The sequence below is a fragment of the Cynocephalus volans genome, chromosome 2 (genome assembly GCF_027409185.1).
Source record: "Cynocephalus volans isolate mCynVol1 chromosome 2, mCynVol1.pri, whole genome shotgun sequence".
In the NCBI taxonomy this organism is placed as follows: Eukaryota; Metazoa; Chordata; class Mammalia; order Dermoptera; family Cynocephalidae; genus Cynocephalus; species Cynocephalus volans.
The window spans coordinates 227,426,194-227,450,348 of NC_084461.1; the positions used below are offsets into that span (position 1 = coordinate 227,426,194).

The 24,155-nt window shown below is 57.4% G+C and overlaps 1 protein-coding gene across 3 annotated transcripts in view; it reads right to left on the reverse strand.

The window, feature by feature from the left end:
* LDB3 (LIM domain binding 3) overlaps positions 1-23,735 on the reverse strand; it is a 57,625-nt gene extending 33,890 nt beyond the window's left edge. Inside the window, exons 1-8 of one of the 3 annotated variants that reach the window (XM_063085055.1) lie at positions 23,594-23,735; positions 23,383-23,498; positions 14,281-14,432; positions 13,661-13,736; positions 8,133-8,155; positions 6,885-7,088; positions 2,061-2,230; positions 1,614-1,650 (exon numbers count right to left, since the gene is read on the reverse strand). In XM_063085055.1, the coding sequence (XP_062941125.1) occupies positions 1,614-1,650; positions 2,061-2,230; positions 6,885-7,088; positions 8,133-8,155; positions 13,661-13,736; positions 14,281-14,432; positions 23,383-23,475 (755 nt within the window). In that variant the 5' untranslated portion in view covers positions 23,476-23,498; positions 23,594-23,735. The remainder of the gene's footprint in view (positions 1-1,613; positions 1,651-2,060; positions 2,231-6,884; positions 7,089-8,132; positions 8,156-13,660; positions 13,737-14,280; positions 14,433-23,382; positions 23,499-23,593) is intronic. The other 2 variants (XM_063085045.1, XM_063085049.1) reach the window with 2 other exon arrangements.
* Positions 23,736-24,155: the final 420 nt, after the last annotated feature.

Consider the following 24,155-nt stretch of genomic DNA (forward strand, 5'->3'; position numbering starts at 1 on the left):
CAACACTTCTGAAAGGAGGGGAGGGGAAAAACAAGGCCTGGGGACCACCCTTAATACTGCCTTTTGTTGTAGAGCCTGCAAATATTCCAGGGGAATAGAAAACACAAAAATTCTCTGTAATCTACCTCCACCAGTAGTACCCCCTTCTAATGATGTCTGGTTAATGAGGTACACGCTTAGCTTAGCATGACTGCCCTGCATATATTGGAGGAAAAAGGAACATAAACTAACCAGAACAGAGTGTCAGGGGCCTGAAAACAGGATCTGTGTCTCCTGGGAGGGAGAAAAAAGGCCCCCTGCTGATTTCTTGATGGGAGGAATCTGGGGGATTTTTCTGCTGGTCGCTGCAGAGTATGTGATGTGGAGCTCTCTATCAAATCTTTGGGAAAGTCCGCATTGCTCACCAAAGCATCTATGTGGATGGCTTCAAAGAGGACGGTGGGAGAAACATGGCAATAGCACATAGAGGTAGCTGAGCACGGGAAGAAGGAACATTGAGAGCCCGGTCGCACTTAAATAGCCAGATCTGAATTTTTGAGCTAAATCAATCATCTCATTTCAGACGCTACTTGGACACATTGTAGGCACTGAGAGGTTAAGAACTGTTGCTGGGACTGCATCCCATCCTTAGCAGGCCTGGGAGGACCACACTTCAGGCTTTTATGCCTGGCCAAAAAGTGGAAGCAACTTGGACTTGCAAAAATATAATTTCAAAAATAAAATCCACATCAAATCCGAGCTGGCCCCACAGTCCTCTCTGTGAGTCCAGTAGCCGCCACGCGCTGGTTAGCAAGTACAGGAGGCTCAGCCAAGGTTGGAGAGAGCCTCTTAGCCCCAGCCCTCCCACAGAGGCCACTGTAGGATGCACTGGCCAAGGCAGACTGTTCCAGCAAGAGCATGCAGATGACATATTTGCCACCGGAAGTGTACATACAATCACACTGAGCCCCATGCCTCACCATGGAAGGCCCTTGTGGGTTCCAGCGGGTTCCAGGGCAACATGCCTCTCTCATGCCCAGGGCTATGAGCACCTGACCAGCTGCGGATGGTACGTTAGTGGCTGTGGCCTCAGATCTGCCACTGACAGGGAGACCATGCCTTGAGACCCCTAGCCCTGCACAAGCCTCTCCTCATGCCAAGGGCTTGTCCTTCCTAGCAGCAGCTGTTGTGCTTTGAGCAATTTATAGAATGGGTACCTCAATGTAGGTCTGCACAGGTGAGTCCGGGGGTGAGGCGTTCACGCCCAGCAGGGCCCTCCGCGTACCTGCTTCCCGGTGCCCAGCCTTCAGACTCACAGGGAGAGATGCCCTCTTTCTCAACATACCAGCCGAGGCCAAAGCAGTCCTGCCCCCTGCCCGGGACAGAGCCAGCAGAGCCCAGAGTCCTTATTCATGAGGCCTGGGCCTGGGGGACAGGGACTCAGCTCCAGGCACCAACCTCACTGAGCCAGGACGGTTGCTCCCAGCCAGCATCTGCTGGAGCCCTTTGTGGGCCGGGTCTTTCCAAATACATGAACATGAGAGTTTCTTTCAATGAATCATGTGGCCTGGGGGCTGCCCGGGGAGGGGCGGGGTTAGAGGGCAAGGCCACGGAGCCTGAGTGCAGGCACCTACCTTGACCTTCGCAGAGCTTCTTCATCAGGGTCTTGCACTGTGGACAGAAAGGAGCTGGTCAGGGGGACTCACAGAGAACACAGGAAGAAAAGCCCCTGGAGCTCTGTGGCTGTGAGTCCCCAGCATCCAGTCAGGCCCCGAACACTTACTGCCCCCAGCCTGTCAACTGCGGAAAGGAAAGGCTGCATGCTGGGCAGAGGGCTGGGGGACACGAGAGGACATGGTGCGGCTGGGGGCAGCAGTCAGAGGCGGGGCCTGTGAGGTCCCCTTATCCCAGCCCTGGGCAGTCGTTTCCCTGGAAGCAATATGCCCAGCCTGTGCCTGCTGTCAGAGTCAGGGATTGGAGCAGAAGGCTGCATCATTGCACAGCCGCCCTGAGGGGCCCAGCTGGAGCTCCCCTGGCTGCTTCTGTGGGCTGCGAGGACCCTCCCCGACTCCCTCACTCACTGTATTCCGTCCCTGTCATCTGGGCCAGGATGCGGAAGGAGCGGGACTGCAGGTTGGAGGAACGGCGGGTCCACTCCTCAGCCTCGTCTTCTGGCTTGTTCTGGTTCTTAACCACAGCCTGGTACACGGGAGAGGCACTGTCCACAGCAAGGTCTTTAATTGGCAGGCTCCTGCAGTGCAGACAGAGGCCGTGGGCGAGGGCCAGCTGCAGCCCAGCTCCCGCCCTGCCCCATGTCCCCCTTGTGCCACCTGTACCCACTGGTGGCCCCTCCTGTTCTCTACCCACTATGCTGTTACCCATGGCTATCTGAGAACCTGGGATGCGGGCGTGGCCTGGGTCCTCAGTGCTCAGGGTTGTCACAGCACATCAGTGACTCCTGCCTGCCCCTCCCCAGTGCTAACTCCAGGCCCAGCCTTGATGGGCTGCACCTGCCCCAGGGGCTGCATCCCCTTTAAGGAAAGAGGAGGGAGAAGGGGTCTTCCTGAAGCAATTTCAAGCTCCGTGAGCAAGCCCTGACTTTGGGGCTGGGTGAGGACAGGCCATTTGGGTGACCCAGAGACTTCCTCAGGATCGATCCAGTGTCCTCTTTACAACTTTGGGTCTAAATAGGGAGCTGCCAATGTGCGACCGCCTTGGAGGAGGACTGGAGGCTCTGGGCTCAGCCACAAACAAGTTGTGCAGCTGGAAGGAGCTGTGAGAAACAAGGCAGCAGGGCCCATGTGGCCGAGGAGTGGCTGCAGGGACAGTGAGGTTTCTGGCCTGGGGATGCTGGGAGTGGAGCTGCAGGAGGGTCCCAGTTCTCTGCACCAGGGCAGTGCAGCCTTTTGAGGGGACCTGGTGACATCCCTTAGATTCCCAGGGTCTGGCATGTGGTAGGTGCTCAGAATTCTTAGCCCAATGAACAAGTCCTAGATCAGAGCCAGAAGAGACCCTAGAGCCCCTCAGGTCCAGTGCCTCCCAGGCTGATTACATAGCAGGGCAGGGAATGTTCAAAAGCTTTACAGGTGCCCGTGCACCCTGCCAGGTAGGGCTGGAAGGTCGAAGCCACCCAGCCTACTCTCTCACAGGTCATGGAGGGCGTAGGCGAAGCCCACAGCAATAACAGACTGCCGGCCCAGCCCTCTTCCTTCACAGATGCTGAAACTGAGGTCCAGAGAGGCCAGCCGACTAGCTCCAGGTTACTGCAGGTAGGGGCTCTGTTGAGCTAGAACCCAGGCTTCCCAGCTCCCAGTCCAGTGTCCTTTCCATCCGGCCCTCCATAGTCATGAGGGCTCAGGAAGGCCACTTCTGCCTACCAGGGCCTGACTCAGTCCCCGATGCTCCATGCCTGGAGACATGGCCCAGCACAGACACACATGCTGAACATCCTCTTGCCCCAGAGGGCTGGCCAGCTGGGAGAGGATCTCCCCAGTGCAAGAAGCCAGACAGAGAATGGCCTTGTCTCCCAGGACTGGTCCTGTATCTGGCTCAGGGTGGGCTTTGAGAGCAGAGGTGGAGAAAGGGGATAAAGGTTGGGTGGAGCTGCCCCTACTTCCCTGAAGGCTCTGCCCTGGCCTGGAGAGCTACAGGAACTGGAAGCTTGCAGTTGGGATCAGATGAGGAAGACCAGCAGATCCCTGTGGGGTCTAGCCAGGGAGGAACCCGCGGTTGCCCAGGAAATAAAGAAGAGGGTGGGATCTCACTCTTGCTGAGAGAGGCCATTTCTGGCACAGGGAAGAGTCTCAAGGGCTCCTGAGGTCTTTGGGGGAGACGGGCAATAGGAAGGCACAAGCAGGTCTCCCTGGTCCTGGCTGCTGGCCTGCTAGGAGAGCAGGGAAATCAGGAGTGCAAGTTGTGGCATGGCAGAGGGAAGGTATGGACCTAAGCCCAGGCCCGGCCCTTGAGATTGTCTATACTGGGCTTTGCTATCCAGAAAGCAGATGGCAGGCATTTGCTGCCATTTCCCTGAAATATGTCCATGAGGGCTCCCCCATGCCTTCCCCAGCCCCGAGGCCTCAGGAAAGCTGCCAGGAATGAATCTCTTGGGACTCAACGTTGCTGGCTTCATTTCCCACCAAACTGTGCAAACACTTGTGTTGCTGCTGCGAGAGAGACTGGGAATCAGATGAGGGAATCACTGTGCCTTTCAAGGCAGAGGCTCAGGGAGAGTATATGCAGAGAGGAGGAACAGTCCTACAGTCCAGGGACCCTTGGCCAAGGCCACTCTCTGGAGCTGCTCTCGGCTTGTTCTTCTTGTCACACAGAAGATTCCATGGTCACCCCAACATCAAAGTCACCTCTGGCATTTACTCCACTGTGCACTCCCCTCAAATTTGACTCATCTTTCATCTCCCATGAGTGATCCTGGCAGGTGCTGGCTCCTAAAGACTCATCTCCCATGAGGATTCTGGGGAGTGGCCTCCAAGAGGCCCCGTTGCCACCCTCTAGCCCTGAATAGCGGCCCAGTGTGGATTCTAGCACCTTGGTCTATGTTGTTCCAATACAGATAGGAAAGGCTGGGGGGACCCTGCTCAAAGCATGGCAAGGAGAACACAAGGAGGCACCCCAGCCTAGGGGGGTGGGGCACAGTGTGAGTGTCGTTACTCTGTGATTTCAGTGGCCATAGTGACATTATTTGGGGCAAACCCCAAAAGACAAGTACCTGCCTATATAGGCTGCAGGGGATGTCATTTGGCTGTGAAGTGGGTGTGAGAAAGAACACAGACAGAGCACGTGAGCTGACCACTGGTCTGCAGACACATCCCTCTAAACCCACTCACATCCTGCAACCAGACAGATGGCTGATGGGACAGATACTGGGGGGTCTACTTATGCCAGCGGCGAGGCCCTGCCAAGCAGAGGAAAACCCAGCCATGAATGCGCGTCCATCATGAGATGGCAGAGGGGCCACGCACACAAGAGAGCAGGGTTAGGATCAGAAATGCGTTATGGGAGTGGGTGGGTGAAGGAGGAAGAGAGAGAGAAGAGAAAATGGTCAGTGAGGAAGGAAACATGGAAAGTAACAGCAGAAATGGGAGCACGTTATGGCCGAGGAGCAGACCCACGGGCACCGCAGCAGCGGCAGCCCAGCGTGGCTGAGTTAAAAGGAAGGGGAAAGGATGAGCCTTTCCAGGCACGCAAGAGAAGAAAAGGGAGGGCTGAGGGAAGGGGGCAGGGAGGAGAGGAACAGGAGGGAGATGGGAAGGGCATTCAATAAGCCCAGGTCAATCAATAGCGCTTCGTGTTCCAAAAATCATGGGTGCCCTAAGTGGTAAAACCAAGTGATAGCAGTCTTCCCAAGGTACAGAAAATATAAAGTTAGTGAAGAGCAGTTCCTCCATTATTTTTCATTTGGCGACTGCCACCACTTTTTAAGGACATACGTGCAAACAAATGATAGCAGGAAATCCCTGTTAGCTCTTGGGCTTAGTCAGGCAGCTTTGTTTTTCTGGGTACACATGAGCTAATGGTTGTGTTTTAAAACTTGCATGATCATATTTTCGGCTTCGAATGATGTAATTAGATACATCAACGCTGTCCACAATTTTGCAAAGAGCTACAGCCATGAGCCTGACCGGTTTGTGACTTGGGGCTCCAGGACAGGTGTTCTCTGCCCCCTGGCGACCCAGAAAGAGTACTACATTCCTGAGAGGGCACCAAGCTCCCCAGGACCAGGAAAGCCCAGGAGAGTTCCGTCCTCTGGAGCCTGCCCCTCTTACCTGTGTGCACGCCATGGCCACGGCACTGGGCTCTGGAAAGGCCAAATGCTGTAGGAGTTCTCTGGGACTTCTTAACCTCTCTATCCCTCTTATTAACTCTGCTTTCCTACCTTTGGAAAAAAGTATGGCCGTCCTTTTAAGACGTTTTTCCTTGGGTTTCTGTGTTTCCTGACCTATGGATAAAATGTTGTCCGGAGAGATAATCAGCCAGTTCTGTAAGTCAGCACTATGGTATTCCCAGTTAGAAAATAGCAAGGGACTCCGTGTGTGTGTGTGTGTGTGTGTGTGTGTGTGTGTATGACAGAGAAACAGCAGAGAGACAGAGAGAGATAGAAAGAGAGAGACAGGGAGGAAGACAGAGATACAGAAAGAGACACAGAGAGAGAGAGAGAGAGAGAGAGAGAGAGAGAGAGAAAGGTAGAAAGAGACAGAGAAAGAGAGGTCCCCACTAATGTTGGGACTATTAGCATTTTCATCCATGAATGATTTTCAGCCGACTCTCCCTACTCAACCCTCAAGTTTGCCAACCCTATCCAATGGGCAAATCCCAGGAACCAAGGATGTCTTAAATCCCATTGCCCTCAGGCAGCGCATGTCAAGGAGGAGGCGGGAGGAGCCTGTCAGTGGGACTGGCTGCCCACAGCACCTTGGATGGCTAGTCCCGGGCTCCTTCCCAAACCAGAAGCCCAGTCACGCGTTTGAGTCACCTCTCATCCCTGGAAGAACATGGCAACTCCCCCTGCCAAAGAATGGCCGGGAGGTCTCCAGAATGTGCTCCTGGTTAAGAGATTGCAGAAGTCTCTTTCTAAACCAGCACTCTCGTGGAGCCTGGGAAGATGCAGAGGCTGTGGAAAGCACTTCGAGGAACCACCATATACTGCATTTCTCCACCCTTCTCCTTAAGTTGACCATGAGGTAGGTTCTGAAGAGTGGACACCATGTTCTGGAAGGCCCTGGTGAAGACTGTCTCCCCTCCAAGGGCCTGTGTTCCCAGGAGGCCCAAGGCGAGGGAGGAAAGCTGGTCCTGATGGTGCCCAGTGGCCTGGTCCCCTTGGCCTCTGCAGGCGATGAGCCCTGGCATGTGGTGGAGGCGCTGGGCGATGGTGGAGGAGGGGAGGCGCTTACCCGCTGAAGTCACTGCCCTGTGCCTGGGCCTGCCCGGCGATGGCGTCCATGATGGCGTCCTGGGAGTACATGCTGATGGGCGTGTTGTACTGCGCATGGATGATGGTGGCCTTGCCGCCCAGCCCCTTCACCTCAATGGGCTTGTGGGTGGACAGGGCCGAGTCTTTCAGCACGCTGGGGTTGAAGCGTTCCTGGTAGTCGGTACTGGGGGAGGGGTGCGTGAGGAACAGGGAGGGGGGTATAAGGAGGGGAGGGAGAAAAGGGCAACAAGTGGTGGTTACATGGGAGGTCAAGGTGAGGGCGGGTGGTGGAGGGTGTCGAGAGAGATCTCCCAAAGCCGAGGCCCTGATCCAAGTAGGCTACCCAAGTCCTCCCGACTGTGGGTGGCCTGGGTCTGGTTGCAAAAATCCTTGGCACAGTTCCCAAAACCCTGTGCAGAAGGTTTTCTTTGCCCATCTCGAGCTACCTCCCAGGGTCCGCACAGAGAGATCTCCCACCACACACAGCAGGGAGGCAGACAAAAAGCGTTAGCAGCATGGGGTTCAGGGAAGGGGACAGGAGCTGGGCCATGTGTGAGAGGCAGCAGCAGCCCAAGCTGAGTCCAGAATGCCCAAAGGCAAAAAGCAGCCCTCCTGGGCACCCACAGGGATTCGGAGCCAGTTTCCTCCATGAAGGGGCTCATTCCGCTGGCCATCCCTCAGTGGCCTGGGTTCTGCTCTTCTGGATGCTTCTGTGCATGTGCTTCTTCCTGGGGGTTTGGGCTCAGGCTACCCAGGCCCCCTCAAGTCCAGCTTGCTGTGTGGCCTGCCAGCCTCTTCCCATTGGGGGCTCTTCCCTCCAACAGATGGGTGTGTTCCCCAGGCAAAGGCAAGACCAGGTGCAGCCCTTCTGAGGGGTCCCGCCAGGAAAGGAAGGTCTTCAGGCTCACACAGGCCCAGTGGCAGAGCGACACTCCACCCCCCACACCCCCACCAGAACCAGCCTGAGGGTCTTAAGCAGCTGCAGCAGGAAATTGGGAACAAAATTGGAACCATCAGACGGAGCTGCCCCACCCCCAAACGCCTCCAGTCCACACTTCAGCTTCACACACATGCAGGCTCATCCAGGGGCACAAATGTGCCCCCGCTCACACGTGCACACGCACGTACACATGCCGACGGGGCACACACGATCCACGCCAGACGGACACGCAGACGCATGCTGGGATAGGCACGCAAGCGCACACACGTGCTGTCCTCCGATACTAACTTGGCTGGAGAGTTGGTTACCACCTGGGGAGGAGAGAAAGGGCAAAGAAGACAGGGTGGTCAGAGGAGGCTCCTGCCCGGGGGAATTCGAGTGCCAGGACCATCTTCAGACTGGCCATTATGGAAGCAGAACCAGCCCAAACTGCACTGAGTGAGGGGAGAACTCAGAGGCAGGAATTGTGACCTCTGGGACCCTTGCTTTGGGCCAGAGATGCCAACACAGCAGTGTTTTCCCCTTGATGGGGCCTCAGTGTCCTAAGCTTTGCCAGAGTGTCCATCTTCGTGGGTACTCATACCATGTACATAAGTCCCCCCCACCTCATCCCTCAAGTTGGCTCTAGACCCCAGAGAGGAAACTGGACGGAGAAAGGACCAGCTGTCGCTGCTGTGGGAAGAGCCAGGGCGCAGGTGCCTCTCTGCTAGACAGCAGGTCTGGACTTGGCCCTGTTTGATGGGGGCAGCTCCAGAGTTCTGCTCTCTGAGCAGGCACTGCAGTGGTGCTGGGGGTGTGTGCACAGCGGGATTATAGGGGCAGGGTGCGGTGGGGTTACCCACAGCCCCCGGGACCTGCTCTCCATCCCAGAGAGGGTCAGATGGGCCTGGCCACTCCTCCTGGCGCACGGGGTTTCGGAGGGCTGGCGCAGTCCCCACTGATCACTCCTAAAGGCCCCGCAGGCCTGCAGTGAGTGCAGGATAAAGGAGCGGGGAGGCTCGGGGACAGTGCGGGTCCAAGACTTGCTGCAGCAAATTCCTAGCTGAGGCAGGCCGGCTCGGGCAGCACAGAGGGAGCCTGCCCCTACTCTCATCTGAGAGCCAGCCTCCTGGAACATCAGTTCTTTAGGTGAAGTATTGCCTGCAGCACGACCCTTTAAATGCAAATTCCCTGCAGTGGCAGTGGCCCTGTCTGAAACCTGAGAGGGAGAGGTTGTAGAGGCTGCAGCCTCTGCCCCCAAACTGTCACCTTCCCAGATCTGCCCACTGTGGGCTCCGGCTGGGAGAGCCTGGATCCCAACTGGCTTGGCCTTGTCATCTCAGGGCCAGGACTCAGGGAGCCAAGCTGAAGCCAGGGGCCCCAGGCCCAAGGGAGCCTGGCAGTGGCTCTGCTCAGCCTCAGGCCGGCCACTGTCCCAGAACTGATAAAATTCCCTGTGTCCTCCCAGGCCCAAAATAGCTGCAAGCAGAGCTATGTTAGGAAAGGGCCAGCATGGAGCTTCCATTTCTTCTCCATTTTTGGCCAGTGCTGACAGCTGCAGGGTCAGCTCTTGCCCTGACCAGCCCAGTGCCCCCTGCAGAGTGCCGTATTGGCCCAGTGGGGTGGGAGCTGCCTCTGGCCTGCCCCAGCAGCCAGCTCCTTCTTTGGCATTGATTCCTGCCCCCGCTCAGCTTCTGCCTGAGGACCCAGAGGCTGGGATGCTGGCAGCAGACACATCTCAGAGAGGAGCCAGTGCCAGGTCTTGGGGAGGATGATCCAGTGATGCCAGATGTGCCCAGGGGCCCAAGGGACACTGCCCTTCAGAGCCAGCCCCAGAGAGGGTGAGGAGAGGGGGACTGCAGGGGTGCACAGGCACACCTGCCCTGGCACTCCATCTGTCCTCCACTCCTCCCAGGAGGATACAAGCTGCCGAGGAATCCCATTGCAAGCTGCCCAGGGCAGAGAATAGGGGAAGGGGCTTCTTTTTGGAGCCAGACAGGACAGAGTTCAAATTCTGACCCTGCCTCTTCCTACCACTGACTCTGGGCAAGTCACCCACCTGTCTCAGGCTCACTTTCCATGAGAAGGTGGTGCCCACTGCACAGATGGGTTGTGCAGACTAAAGAGGATCCTGAGTCTAAAGCTCTCAGCATGGGATAAGTGTGCAATGTACAGATTAGCATTTGCAGGGATTAGCATTTGCCAGTTCTTTTTCCTGCAAGCAATTAGACACTTAGCAAACATGGTGGCCTCAACCCAGCAGAGGCTCCAACCCTTCCTTCCGGCATTGTTCTGAGAGAGCATCAGCTTTTGCTCTGAATGAAGCATGCACTGTTCTCCCTTCCCTAGCCCATCTTCCCTTTGAAAAAACTGTTGGACTCTGTTGCTCTGAGTATCAAGTGATAATTTACACATTTGCCAGGTTCTGGGCAGTCCCTATGCCAACAGGAGGGCACCTGAGGAGTCATGGGAAGTAGGGGTGGGACTGGCCCCTGACTTCCTTGAGCAGGTAGATAGGTCCCTGTCTCAATGCCAAAAGCAGTCAGGCAGATCCAGGTACCAGTCCTGTTTGCCACTTACAAACTGTGTGGCCTTGGGCAAGTTACTCATCCTCTCTGAGGTTCTATTTTCCAGCTTTAAGATGGGGGAACTACTGCCCACCTCTGAAGTTGCTGAGAAAGTTGTGTCAGATAGAGTTACTGAGAGATAAAGCATGTGGACTATTAGTCGATCCCCAGTCCAGAGTGAGGGCTCAGTAAGGGGAGACATTGTCATCACTGCAGGGTCCTTCCGGGAGTCCCAGTCCACCAGAGGCCGACCACTCTGCGTGGGGTCAGTCCCAGGAAGGGCCAGGAAGACCTACCAGTCCATCAAAGGCAGGACAAGGAGGCCATCTCTGTCTGCCACTCTCTGGGTTTTCTGGCAAAAGCCCCTTGCTGGGGAACCCCAGGGGATCATATAAATATGGGTCTGCCACCTTGGGTCAGGGAAACCATGGAGTGCCAGAACTACTAACTTCACTCAGGTTCCAAGAAAGCACTGAGGAGCTGGGAGATGTACAGGGAGCAGCGACCTGGTGGGGCACAGGTGCTGTCTGCAGTATGGACTTGAGTCACACTGACCATGTTCCTGTTTTGACACTTCTGTGTACCAGGTGGTAGCTCCAGGCAATGACCACAGTGCCAGGTATCATGCGGTGAGTTGCTACACAATAGAACTCAGCGCTTTACACGTGTTGTCTCTTTTATCCTCCCCAAAATCTGGAGACGTAAACAGTGTGATTCCTCCCACTGCACAATGAGGAACGCTGAACCACTGGGCTGTATTGCCTTAACTTGACCTGCTCTGCATTTAGCACCCAGAGACAGTGATACTGACTGCACGGGGTGACAGTAGAAGTTAAATGAGAAAACAAGAGTGAAGGGCTTGCAAGCAAATGTGTGCTCAGTGCAGGGCTCCCTCCCCGCAGCCCTTCCATGGTTCCTGGCTCTGTGTTCTTTCACCTCCTGTGCTCATAGAGTCCCACCAGCGACCGAGGGAGGAGCTGGGTGGGGCTGCTGTTCTCCTCCACAGACCCCTGCTGCCCCACCCTGTCTGGGGTCCGTCTTGCAAGCCCACTCCCCTCACACCATTGCCAAATCTCTTCATATACAGCTCAGGCACTCCCTCCTCCAGGCAGCCTTCCCAGACTACTCCCAGCCCTAGAGGACTCACCCTTCCACCTCTAACTCTTCTCTGTTTCTGCCTCGGGACTCCCGGAGGGGTGGGAACCAGCCTGTCTCCTCGCCCCACAGCTCCTAAAGGCAGCAAGCTCTGCTGGGAGGTGGCCTGGTGTGAAAATTTTGGAAGTCAGAGTCTCCTGCATTCAGGCCTGGTTTGGCCACTTAGTAGCTGGACAACCAGATCCTGGCTTAACCTGCTCTGAGCTTCAGTTTCCTCCTCTGCAAAATCCAACATGTCACCCCAGGGTGGCTGTGTCAAGCAAGGATGTGCCCAGCTCACAGCAAAAGTCAGTAGGATCACTGCTTGTGTCACTCTCAGCCTGCACTCCCTGTGGGTTTGGGGCTGGCTGAGCGAGGCCAGCTCTGAGCACCGAGGACCCAGGTGGCCCGGACCACCAGTGGAGGGCCGCGAGCCCATTACCTACCCTCCTGGGAGTCCAGCACCTGAGGCCTTCCCTCGGAGGCTCATCTGATACATCTGAGCCATCTCACTCAGGGTCTCTGCCGAGTACAGGCCAATGGGGTTGTTATACTGCCTCAGCTGGCTCGAGCCCCGTGGGACTTTCGGGCCCAGTGGGTCCTGGGCCGCTGGGCTTCCCCGTGGAGGGCTGGGGTCAGAGGCCTCCGTGTGTGCAGAGAAGACGGAGGTCTGGGAGAAGGAGGAGCTAAAGGTGTGCCTGAGCTCCGGGGGGCCCGGGGGGCCCGGGCTGGCCCTCGCCTCAGGGCTGGGGCTGGGCACCGCCAGGCTGCTGTTCGTGTCCAGAGCAGGGTCCTGGCCCAGGGCAGCGCCATGCAGGGGAGAGAGAAGAGAGCGGTTAGAGCCACACGCGTCCCAGCACTCCTGCATGGACCTGAAACAGACGTGTTAGTGCAGCGCCCAGCAGCCCCCCTCCCGCGGCCCAGAGCGCCTGCATGGGGCGTCCGGAAGAAGGAGCAGGGGAGGCACACAGCTCCTGGCCCGGAGGCTGGCATCCAGCTGAACAGAATGCAAGGCCCTGCACAGAAAGCTAAGCCAAGCCTGCCTGCCCCAGGGCTGGAGGAAGTGGGTGTGGGGCTTAGGGGAGGGCGGGCCCCCTACATCCTGTGTAGGTTCTCTTTCCCCCGGGAGTGGGCACCCCCTGGGCATAGCCCAGCCTCCTATGTACTGACCCACTACTGAGAAGCCTCCAACACGGAGTGAGATGGGGTCCCCGGGCTAGCTGTAGGCAGGCGGGTGGAGGTGCAGGTGCATGTGGGCTGATACTTGATCCCCTTGGGCTGCCTCTGCAACTTCTCCCAAGCAGCCCTCCTCCCACTTCCCCATCGTGGGACCCACCCTACCCCTGACAACCTCTTCTTCTCCCCTCTCTCCACCCTGACCTCTCTGCCCCACTGGACAGACAGGGGCCAGCCCGAGGTCACACAGTGGGAGGAAGCTGGAGGAGTGGTGGCGTGAGCCTCCTGTGCTTTGGGCCAGGCCCCTTGGGCCCATAAGGTTGAGTTGCTTAGGGGGAGCTGGGGAAGGGCCTTTGGCACAGTGGTGAGGTCTGGGGCCAAGGGTCTGCCTGCCCCTCATGACTTCCTCTAAGGCCACCTCCAGCACTTCTGATAGGCTATACGGGTGTGCCATTGGGATGGGCAAGAGGGGAAGTGTAAGCCAGAGGGAAAGGTACTGTGTGCAGGACAAACCCTGAGAGCCAGGAGGCCCCTCCATGCCTGGGAGCTCCTCTCGGAGTGGCCGGCTCAAGCTGGGGCCCCTGCCATCGTCACTCCCAGCCCCAGCTCCCTCAGACAGATGAGGGTCAGAGCCTCCCAGACACCTGTCACCTGCCTGGCCAGGAGGATGACCCCTCTTCTGAGAATACTGCTGCCCAAGCTGGTGTCCTATCACCCAGCCACGAGGCCTGGGGGGTAGCTAGCACCCAGGCCGGTACCCCAACACTCAGTGTTTCATGGGAGCATAAACACCTCTCCCAAGGGCCTACCCCACCTCCTTGGGGTCGGGCAGGATGGGGCAGGGATAACCCAGCCACCTTGTCCCAGTTGGGCAAGCCAAAGGTCAGGCATGGAGGCCAGGGGCCACATTCCAGAAGCCACTGCTGAGAGTGGGTCCTGCCGCTGACAGTTAGCACCTACCTTCTGGTGGGGGATCACTGGCAGAGGGGACTGGACAGGGGGTGCTGACGTGGAGATGGGAATGGGACGCTTCGACCTAGAGAAACCAGAAATGGGACCAAGTAAGAACAGGTGCCCCTGGGGCCAGGAGCTCCTGCCTGGATAGGGCTGGTGAGGAAAGAGCAAGAGAGAGCCAGGCAGCCAGGTCGGAGGGCCTCAGGTCCCCTGTCCTCCCCACAGGCTGGGTCTCCCCTGGAAGGCAGCAGGCCTGACTAGGATGGAGAAGTCATGACCCTCGGGCATGTTGGTCAGCCCATAAGCCTCTGCTATGTCCCTCGAAGGCTGCCTGGGCAAAAAGGAAGCAGGAAAGACCCCGGCTTCCAGGCCCAACTGCCCGTGTACTAGGAGCACTGTGACCACTCTGAGCCTCATCTGTAAAGTGAGGCAGTAACGTCTGTCTCTAGGTGCTTAATAACAACTTGGGCCTGGTCCTTTCTCTGGCCCAGGGGCTGTTCTTACATCCCTGCACAGTCCCGTAGATAGGGCTGGGCCCATGCAGTTGCTGTGGGACCACCCCTCCCCTGGACCCCCAATGTCCACACCCAAGCTTCCGCCCCCTGCTCTGGAGAGCTCCCACCTACTTCTGCAGGGTGAGACTCAGGTTGTAGCTGGCAGACTTGATCTTGTTCTGGGCCTCCAGGTGGGTCATGGTGTCTGTGTTGACGCCGTCAATAGCCACCACAAGGTCACCCTGGCTCAGCTGGGACTGGGCTGCCTTGCTGCCCGGTGTGATCTAATTAGACAGCAGAAGAGGGGTGAGCATCAAGAAGGGTTGTCCTGAGGATGAGTTAGTCCTTAGGGAAGAGTCACCTGGAAGCATCCAGTAGAGGCTCGTCATGTTGTCTTTTATTCACTATGGTCAGTACCAGCTGCTCCCCAAGCCTGATTCCTTTTTCTGGCATATGGCCACATTTCCTAGCACTTTGTATCTGACTGTGGCTGTGGGACTAGCTCTGGCCAGTGGAATGAAGGTGGAAGTGATGTACGCCACTGCCAGGTCTGCCCCTAGCAACCATCCTTGTGCATGCTATGCTTGTTGGCTGACTGGATGCAGAGGACAGAGGAGAATAGCCAAGCTGCTAACTGGAAGGGGCCTGGATCCTGGAGTCACTGTGTGGAGGAGAGAAGATTCAGGAGCACCATATCAGACATTGCATGAGTGAGAATAAACTTTCGCTGTGCTAACCCATTGAGATTTGGGGGCTGCTTGTTAAACCAGTTAGCCTACTACAACTCTTGCACCCCCCAAACACATGAAACACCTTCCAGGCCCCCTCAGCACCACCTCAGAGAGGCTGCCAGGCCAGTGGGAAGGATAAATGCACCCACACAAAAGCATCCCAATGCCAGGTGCTTCTTGCTACCCTGGCAGGTGTGCAGAGAGCTAAGTGAACTGTCAACACTGCCTGGGTGAGCAACGCCGGCTGGGAAATGGGGCAGGAGGGCTCAGGGCTCTGGGGTCAGCTTCATACCTCCAGAAGGAGGGGTGCAGGTGTGGGGGCCAGTTCCCTAATCCTGCACCCCAGTGACTTCACAGAATGTTAGAGTCTGGAGGCCCCATCTCCAGTGTGACCACACAGAATGCCATTGAGACTCCACAGCCCTGGGATGTCAGGAAGGCCACACCCCCTAAGACATTACTTGGGATGCCTCACTGGCTCAGATTACTCTCCCAGTGACATCACACACAATGCCAAATTCTGCATGTCAGGCTTCTAGTAATAACATGCTGAATGCCATGGCCACCCTGCACAGTGATATCAGATGAAATGCAAAATTCCAGAGGGCCTAGTGACATCACCTAAAATGGCTTGATGGCCCTCAGTGACATTAGCAGCCCCACCCCTAAAGATATTTCATGGAATGTCATGGAGACTCTGGCTCCACTCCCCGTGACATCACATGGAACGCCCCGACCCCTGCTGATACTACAAGGGATGACTTTATAAACTGATCCCTATGACATCATGTGGAAGGCCATGCAGGCCCCACCCCCAGAGACACGACAGGAAAGAGAAGACTCTGGACCCCCTCCACCCTAGGCTGTGGCTGGAAGGTGTCCTTGGCTTTGCTTCCTTAACATGCCCACCGGCCAGTTCTCCTGGCTTCTCTGGGCTCATTCCGGTCACTTTCCTGGCTATAACCCAGGGACAAAGCAAGCTCCTAATGCTGGCAGAAGCCAGATTCTGGCCAAGGCCTGAGGACCATCCTAGAAGGAGCCCAGAGAAGACCTTGGGGACAGTCCCATGCCCTAGGTGCCAAGTCGGGGTGAGCCTCTAGCCAGGCCCTGACCTTGCAGACATGGATGGAAGCCTCTTGCTGGGTCCTCACAGGAAGTCCCCATCCAAGCCAGGGTGCTCTGCAGTCACCAGTCTCCAGTTCATTCCCAGATGGGCTCCGCAGGGTGAGCCCAGGAGCTGAATTGTCCCTGCATTACTGCATCACGGGTCACAGAAATATTGCCTGACACTCACTACTCAAGTGACAGCAGCAAGACCAGGAGAGCCCTTTCCAATTGCTGCTGACCTACTGTTTCAGCCCCAGGGCTGTGGCGCCTTCTAAATCACCTGCCATCTTGTGCCAGAGCATCCCTCCTGCAGCCCACGGACTGCCGAGACTAGGAAGAGCAATAGAGAAGCAAACACCTAGACTGCAGGAAGTCCAGCCTGCTGTCCAGCTCCATAGGGGCCCATTAGAACTACTTGGGGTTTCCAAAGTACACACAGCCCTCATCCCCAAATTCATCGCCATAGGGAGCTTCTACTACCAACAGGAGTGTGTTGCCACCTTGAGTGTAGAGGTTGAACAAAAGCTAAAAACAACAAAGACTAAACACTTTTAAAGGCTGAGGGGGGGGGGGCCGAGCCCGTGGCGCACTTGGGAGAGTGCGGCGCTGGGAGCGCGGCGACGCTCCCACCGCGTGTTCGGATCCTGTATAGAAATGGCCGGTGCACTCACTGGCTGAGTGCCCGTCACGAAAAAGACAAAAAAAAAAAAAAAAAAAAAAAAAAGGCTGAGAGGGGACTCCTGTGAGCAAGATGAGCTGCCCAGCCAGGCAGAAAATTGGCTTCCCCTACCCCTTCTGGCTTCCTGTGTGGGAATGTGCTATTCCCAGCATTTTATTATAGATACATTCAAACTGAAAAAGGTGAAAGAACTTTATGATGAACACCCAGATATCCGCCACTGAGGTCCTACCGTAATGTCTCACTCAACTCGTTCCTTCACGTGTCAGTCCCTCTATCCATCCATTGGTCTGTCTTATTTTTGAGGCATCTTAAAGCAAGTTGCAGACACCAGCATGCTTCCATTCAGGGTGAATTTTGCAATGCCCGCACTGTCCTTGCAGACTGCCCGCAGGGCTCCCCCACAGCAGCACACCCCAGTTGCTTCTAGCCACCTACAGAAAAGGGGATGTCACCCTGCAGCTGGGACCTGGGGGTGGGGTACTGCTGCAGATCCCACACAGAAGGGCAGGGCTTGCAGCCACAGAGGGGACACTGCCAGGCAGGATGGGAGTTGTGTCCAGAAGATCATGACAGTGTGAACAAGGGCACCAGAATGACATCCAAGAGAGGTTGGGGCCAGATCAGCTAGGACCAGCGGCGGGGTCATCTGGAATGTCCTCACTTCAGAGCTGCCTCAGGAACATGTTCCCCCTCAGGCATGGGCCAGCTAGTGCCAATTCTTCCTGCTGGGTCTCAGCACTTCCCCTTGCCTGGCTCCCCCTAACCCTCTGGTATGGGCTGGGAGATCCTCATTCCCAGGGGAGAGCTCAGCCTTCCCATGGCCTGGTCTGTAGCCAGCCCCCCCAGCAGGGAGCTACCAAGCTGGCTCCTGCCCCTGGCACCTCTCCCCCTGCACCTGTGTCTGCTTGTTAGGGCTCAGCTGGCCTGGCCTTTGGCTGCCCCGAGCAGGGTCCAATATTCCTCAGGGTTGGGGGGTAGGGGGTGCTGATGGCCTCTTGTAGGAAGATGCTCTTCTATTCTGCTCAGGTGTCCTTAGAGAAGGAGGCAGGATGGAGGCAGGGACCCTAAGGGTGACCAAGGACACTCAGACGACTTCCCCCACCGCAGTGCAGCCTGCCAGGGCGGTGGGGGCTGGGGGACCCTGGGACCCTTGACCAGCATCAAGGGCTCATGAAGAGTGTAGTTCAGGCATGACATTTCTATGTGTCTTGTCTGACTCTCTATCTTCCTCTCTCTGTTTACCTTGTCCCAGAAAGGACCCAAAGCACTCAAATCCTTGGAGGATTGTTGTTGTTATTATTTTTTTTCTTTTTTTCCTTAAATCTTTCTATCCCCTTTTGAGCAGTTAAAAACCTCTTCTGAATGAATGTTTCATTCTCATTGCACCCAGTCTGCTCCAGCCAACAGCCACCTCTCAACTGGGAACCCAACCCTGGGCAGAGCCTAGACAGGCCTCAGGGTGGGGCATAGAGGTGCCATCTGAAAAGCTCCCGGGGATGGGCCTTAGGTGTTTGGAGGCCAACATCAGCCACCTGGCCCACAGGAGCCCTCCTGCCTGGCTGGGCTGTGGTCTCAGGGTGCTCCAGAGGGTGGCACAGGGAGAGCTGGTGCCAGAGCTGCTGTGCGTTCCTAGGAAGGAGGCAGCAGAGGGAGAGCATGGGCTTTGGTGGGAGCCAGACCTCAGGCTGTGGGGCCAGCCCCCACGCCCTTGTGTGTCAGGACAACGGAGAGGATTACACTATTAAAGAGTCTGTTACGTAAGGAGGGTGCAGAGCTGAGAAAGTTTCAAGGAAGCCCTAAACCAAGGAAGCCCGGGTGCCGACCCGGTCCCCTTCCCCTAGGAGGTTCCAGAGGGGCTGAGGCTGGCAGGGCAGGCCACATCCCCAGGCTCCACAGGAAACAGATCCAGAGCTGGCAGGGGGTGGCGTGTGAGGAGCCAGCCCTGACCGACCATCCTGAGCCAGCCTGCTGTCCCTATAGGGGCCTGAGTATCAGGGGAAGGGGAGAAAAGTTCTGTCCAGGGTCCTGGGTAAAGAAGGTGCCGGCCTGGCTCCAGCACACCCATGCCATTGGTTCCTAATGCCCCAGCTCCCCCGCAGTGGGGAGGGTAGCTGGGCCGTGCAGAACTTACTGGCTATCCCTCCCAGCGCTAAAAATCAGACAGGCCCCTGCCTTCCCTTCCTTCTAGATCCACCAGAGTTGGTGTGGGGGGGTGGAGGGTGGGGGACAGGTACGGGATGCTTAGGAAGGGTGTGACTTCTGCAGCTCCTTCCAGCCTCCCAGGCTGACCACCCCAGGGGGTTCCCACCAAGCCTTAAGTGCCTGTTAACATTGCACGATTAAGTTACCCTTCGCCTGCTCCGCCCTTCCATCTGGCCTCCCCTGGGGCCTTGCCCTTCCCTCACTGGAACCTTCTGTCTGCCCATGGCCAATAAATAAGCCTCTTCTCTGTTCAAAAGCCTCTCCTGCCCTGGCTGCTCTGATTGACTCCTGCTGTGTCTCTCTCCTCCAGACTTCTCCGAGGAGCCACCCGCTGGTCCCACCTCCTCTACCTCCCACCCCTCTCACTCCACACATACCAATGACTTCCCTGTGCCCAAAGCCAGGGGTCATTGTCCCCTCTCTAGCTGACCACGCCCTCCCCTGCCTCTCTGCCCAGCTCCTCTGCTCCTTCTGTCTAGGCCCACAGTACCATCTGTGTCCCAGGTGTCGCCACTAAAATGTTCTCATGGGCGTTTGGCTCTCAGGGGTCCCTGGCAAAGCCTGCATCGTGCCTCCTAGGGTGGTTCCCAGGTCGAGAGGGAGCCTGGCTCCAAAGGGGCAGAGAAGCTGTGTTTGAGGGTGGTAGGGCCCAGGGTGGGGGTGGGTTGCCATCAGGGGCAGACTCTAGATGACAGGGGACCATATAGAGAGGGAAGGAGACTTGGGAGTTGGGGGACATCTCCCAGGCTGGAGGGCTGCCCCAGCAGGGTCCTGCCCTCCTCACATGAGTTGCTGTCCCATAACACCTTTAGCCAGAGACCCCAGGACTGCCTATGCAGTAGCCCGTGCCCTGTGTCCCCACCCAGGGGCCTCTGAGGGTACAGGTCCACTCACTCCCAGGGGGCCTTCACAGGACGGGAGAGAGTTCTAAGCAGCAGGAGGGCCTGGCCTAGGGGGACCTCTAAGAATGCATTCCCCAGCCATGAGTCTGTACCCACTTATCTTCCCCTGTTGATAGATAGATGCTGTGGGGAGGCCCCGGCCCGCCCCACAGGAGCCCGCGGAAGCTTTCCTGACCTTCAGCCTGGCTATAAACAGCATGGCCTGTCAGCACTGCTAGGCGCTGCCCAAAGAAACAGCACAACATGCTCCAGTGGCCTCAAAATTCCAGGAATTGCAGGCACAGCTACCCCAAAATAGTCTTGACCTGTCCTCCTCCCCCTCCCCCTCCCGGGGACCCTCTGTCCTCAGTATCGCTACCATACCTGGGAGAGTCCCGTAAATACTGGAAACAAAACCAGCAGAGAGGCAGACCCTGCCTGGGCCCAGGCTCAGCCTCCCCCCAACCCCACCCTCACAACCAGCCAGGTGCAAAGTATTTTCACAAGTGCCTATTCCACATGTATGAGAGGGCACTATCCCCATTTTACAGGTGAGAAAACTGAGGCTGAGCAGGCAAACTGACTTTTCTAAGGTGACACAGCCGAGAGTAGCATAACTGAGTCAAACAAACATGTCTCTTGGGTCATAACAGGCAGGCAGACGCAAAGCCCCAGGCCATGGCCCCAGCTTCTGGCCAACTGCTGGGGCAGGGGTGGGGGCTGGGCCTTTGGAGCTGCTCTCACCCCTCCCCACTTCCTGGAGAACTGGCTGGGGTGGGGGAAGGGATGGGTTAAGAGGGCAGCTCATGTTGCAGGCCCAGCCGCACCTGTCCAGGATAAATAAAGGCATTTCCCTTCCACGCTCTTTCTCCCTCCTGAACCCCCTTCTCTGTGGGTCCTCAGGCTGAGATCCACTGAATAGGCCTGAAGGGCTGATACTGCCCAAGGTTGATGCTGTGGGGACCCAGGCAGGGTGGGGGTGGAGCTAGCACCCAGCCTGCAGTGTGCACCCGCAGCTGAAAGGGGACAGGCCTCACCTACTGCCTTTCAACCAGCCATGGGAGTTAGGGGTTACCAGGACACAGGGGCTCCACCCTTGGCCATCTGTGTCCCATGAGTAGATGTGAGCCTTAGTTCTCTGGGCTCTGAGGTGAAATGATAACTCCAGCCCCGCTGCTGACCATACCCTCAGGGTTGCAATGACTGTGCCCGGGGGGTACAGGTCCCTGCTGGAAATGGGCAGGCTCTGCCTTACCAGCCCTCCCACCACAATACTGACTTTGGGGCCCTCTGGCAAAGGCTTATGTGAGGACGTCCACTGGTCCCTGTGGGAAGTGGGCCATGGCTGGGGTCAGAGTGGGGTTCCTCCAGAGAGCTATGGCCCTTCATCCCCTTGAGGGAGATGTTCTGTGCAGAAGGGCCTGGGGGAATACCATAGCCCTGGGGGAATGGCAGGGCCTGTGTCCATGGGCCTGCCTGGCCAGAAGCATTGAGCCTGGGATGCCCAAGCCCAGGGCATCAGTGGCCCACCAGTGGAATTTGTCAAGGGGTTCCAAGTCTTGGGGAGGCCCCAGCACCCAGTGCAGCCTGCTCCATGGCTTAGGTGACTCGGGGCATGCCCCTGAAGGGAGCTGAGAGGCCGTCGTGCCCATCCTCTGATGCCCTGCCTGGGCTTTGGGTTCTATTTTTAAAAGTCCTCTCAGTCATTGGTTCCAGTACATCCCAACATACCACCTCCCTGCAGGGAGGACATTCTTCCTGATGTCTAGCTTAAGGCCTCTGTGCTGCCATTTAAGCCCCTGGCCAGTGAGGGCCAGGTGTCGCATAGACCCTGGGTGAGGTCATTAGCTATCCTGGGTACGACTGAGCCCGGAGGCTAATTTGCACCCTCAGGGATGGGGCAGGGGCACCAGCAGGAGGCCTAGAGGAGGATGGCGTTGGGGGAGATGGGGGCTCAGTCTCAGCCATGGGAGGCTGGAAGCCCCCATCTGGTACAGGAAGGAGACCTGCAACCATGGGCATGGGGGGCTGTGCAGCGTCCTAGGAGGGGAGTATCCACTGGGGCTCAAATGCCCACATGTTACCACATCATCAAACAAGGAGTGCAAGGCTCTGGTGTCCTTTTAGTATAAGACCCCATGGTCCCAGGGCAGTAGGTGAAGGGTGGAGACTCTGGGTTAGAATGAGCCAGATCTCCAACAGCAAGATAGAGGGCAAGGCCTTTTCCCTGGGCTACAGCCAGGCCAGCACTCTTCCTGGAGGAATGTGGCCTCTCTGGCTGTGACAAGGCTCTCATGGCAGCCCTGGGTGGGGCTTCTCCTTTTCGGGGTCCCCCAAGTGCCCATGCCAGGCTCCCAAACTGAGACTGTTCCTGCAGTGGGGGAATTGGTCCCTGACCCTCTTCAGGCTCCTGGCCGCTCTCCCAAGCATCTTCCAGGCCTTGCTTGGCTGCCACCTCAGGGTCTCCCCCCAAGGCTCCCACCTCTCACCCCCGAGTCTCTGCTGCCCTAGAGAAGAAATTGTCTCCTGTTCCTCTGTTGGACAGTTACCCAGATAGTCCTGCCCACTCACCGCTCTCCAGTGACAGCCATGGGCCTCACCTTGCCCTCTCGTGCCCAGAGCAGCACTGCCAGGGGCTCAGCCACCAGGCAGGGCTTGTCCTTGCCAGTCGCATGTCTCACAGTCCACCCTGAGCCTTGGGACCTCTGGCCCCAGCTCTGCCCATAACTTGTTGGGGGTCTATGTGACCAATGTTGACTGAACACCTACTATGTTCTAGGTCCTGGTCTCGGTGCAGGGGCCATAGTAGAAGTCAAAACAAAGTCTCTGTTCCTTGAGACTGTCTAACTTCACACTCCTGTGGGCTTCAACGTCTCCAGCCAGGCAATAGAGTTCCTCACACAATCTTGATGTTCTGTGCTGTCCCCGTCAAGCAGTGCTGTCCCCAGATCACAGACACTGCAGACACAGGGGTCATTTCCCCAGGCGAGCATGGGGAAACAGCACAGGACATGGCAGGCAGGCAAAGCAGCCGTGGGTGAACAGGGGGTGCTCAGGTAGGTAAGGAAGGCCCAGCGCCGTGAGCCAGCCAGTGCGAGGCCCAGGGTGGCAGGGGAGGAAGGTATCTTGGCTCTGGGATGGATCGGCTGCTGGAGCCCAGTAACCAGTCCAGCCCAGCCTCAGCCAGGATCAGCAGTCTGTCCATCCATCTGCCCACCCCTCACCTGCCCTCTCCACAGTAGGAATGCTCTGTTCCTAAAGCAGCTGCCCATGTCCAAGGAGATGGAGTCACCCTGAGCCCACCCTGCCAAGGAAGGGCTGAGGAAGGTGCTGTACTCTGTCCACCTGCTTGCCTTCCTGCCCGCCTGCCTCACAAACTCAGCATTTCCTTCTCTGCTCAAAACACCTGCTACCTGCCCACTATGTCTTGCACTCACAACAGTCCAGCCAGCTGGGTGGGCAAATAGCTGTGGCTGAGCCAGGAGACCAGTCCGGTCCCAGCCCCCAGACTTGGGATTGGGGGTGCTCTGCTTTCAGAGAGCCTTGGAGAGAACAGAGAGACACACACACAGGCCCACTCCGAGCGCGCCTTGCCCCTTTGGGTGCCAGGCTGCGGGCAGTGTGCACTCACCCGGGAGATAGTGAGGGGCATGTTGAAGTCCTTGCCGCCCTGCAGACGGAAGCCCCAGGGCCCGGGCCCGGTCAGGGTCACGCTGTAAGACATGCTGGTGCTGACAGCGGCCGCGTCTGCGGATGAAGGGCAGAAAGAGTGGTGGAGTGAGCAGGCACTCCTGCCGCCCTCCAGCCCGCACCTCTGCCCTGCCCTCGACGCCCGGCCTTGCCTGCTCTGTCCCCTGCTGCCCGGCCAGGCTGTGTGGAGCTCCTGACAGGCTCCTAAGAATAGCTGGGAGCGAATGCCATCGACACCGATATCTGCCCTCGGCCGCGCCCATAAATGGACTGTAACCCTACACTGCGCCCGCCCGCCCCGTGGCCTCCCACCCGCCACTGTCCTCCTCCGTGACTCACGCGGCTAATATAGCCCCTAGGGAGCGGTGGCTGGCACCCAGCACCCCCCACCCCAGGGCAGGAAGCGGGGACTGGCCAGGTCAGGATAATGATTTCGCTCCCTCTTGCTCCCCTCTGTCCCCTGGAGAGCCCAGTCACTGCTCTCTGCTCGGCTGTCCCCACCCCCTTGCCCAGGAGGCTGTGGGCTGAGCTCCCATGGAAAAGGGCTTTGCGACTTGGGTCTTTGCTGCCCTGGGCTACCTGCCAAGAACTCTGAGGTTGTGTATGATCCATTGTGGGGTCCTGGTGGTGCCTAGGACTGAGCTGAGCCTACAGGTCATCTAGAAAAAACTTCAGCTCAGGAGATTGGTGATTAGTCCAGGGCGGTCCAGCCAT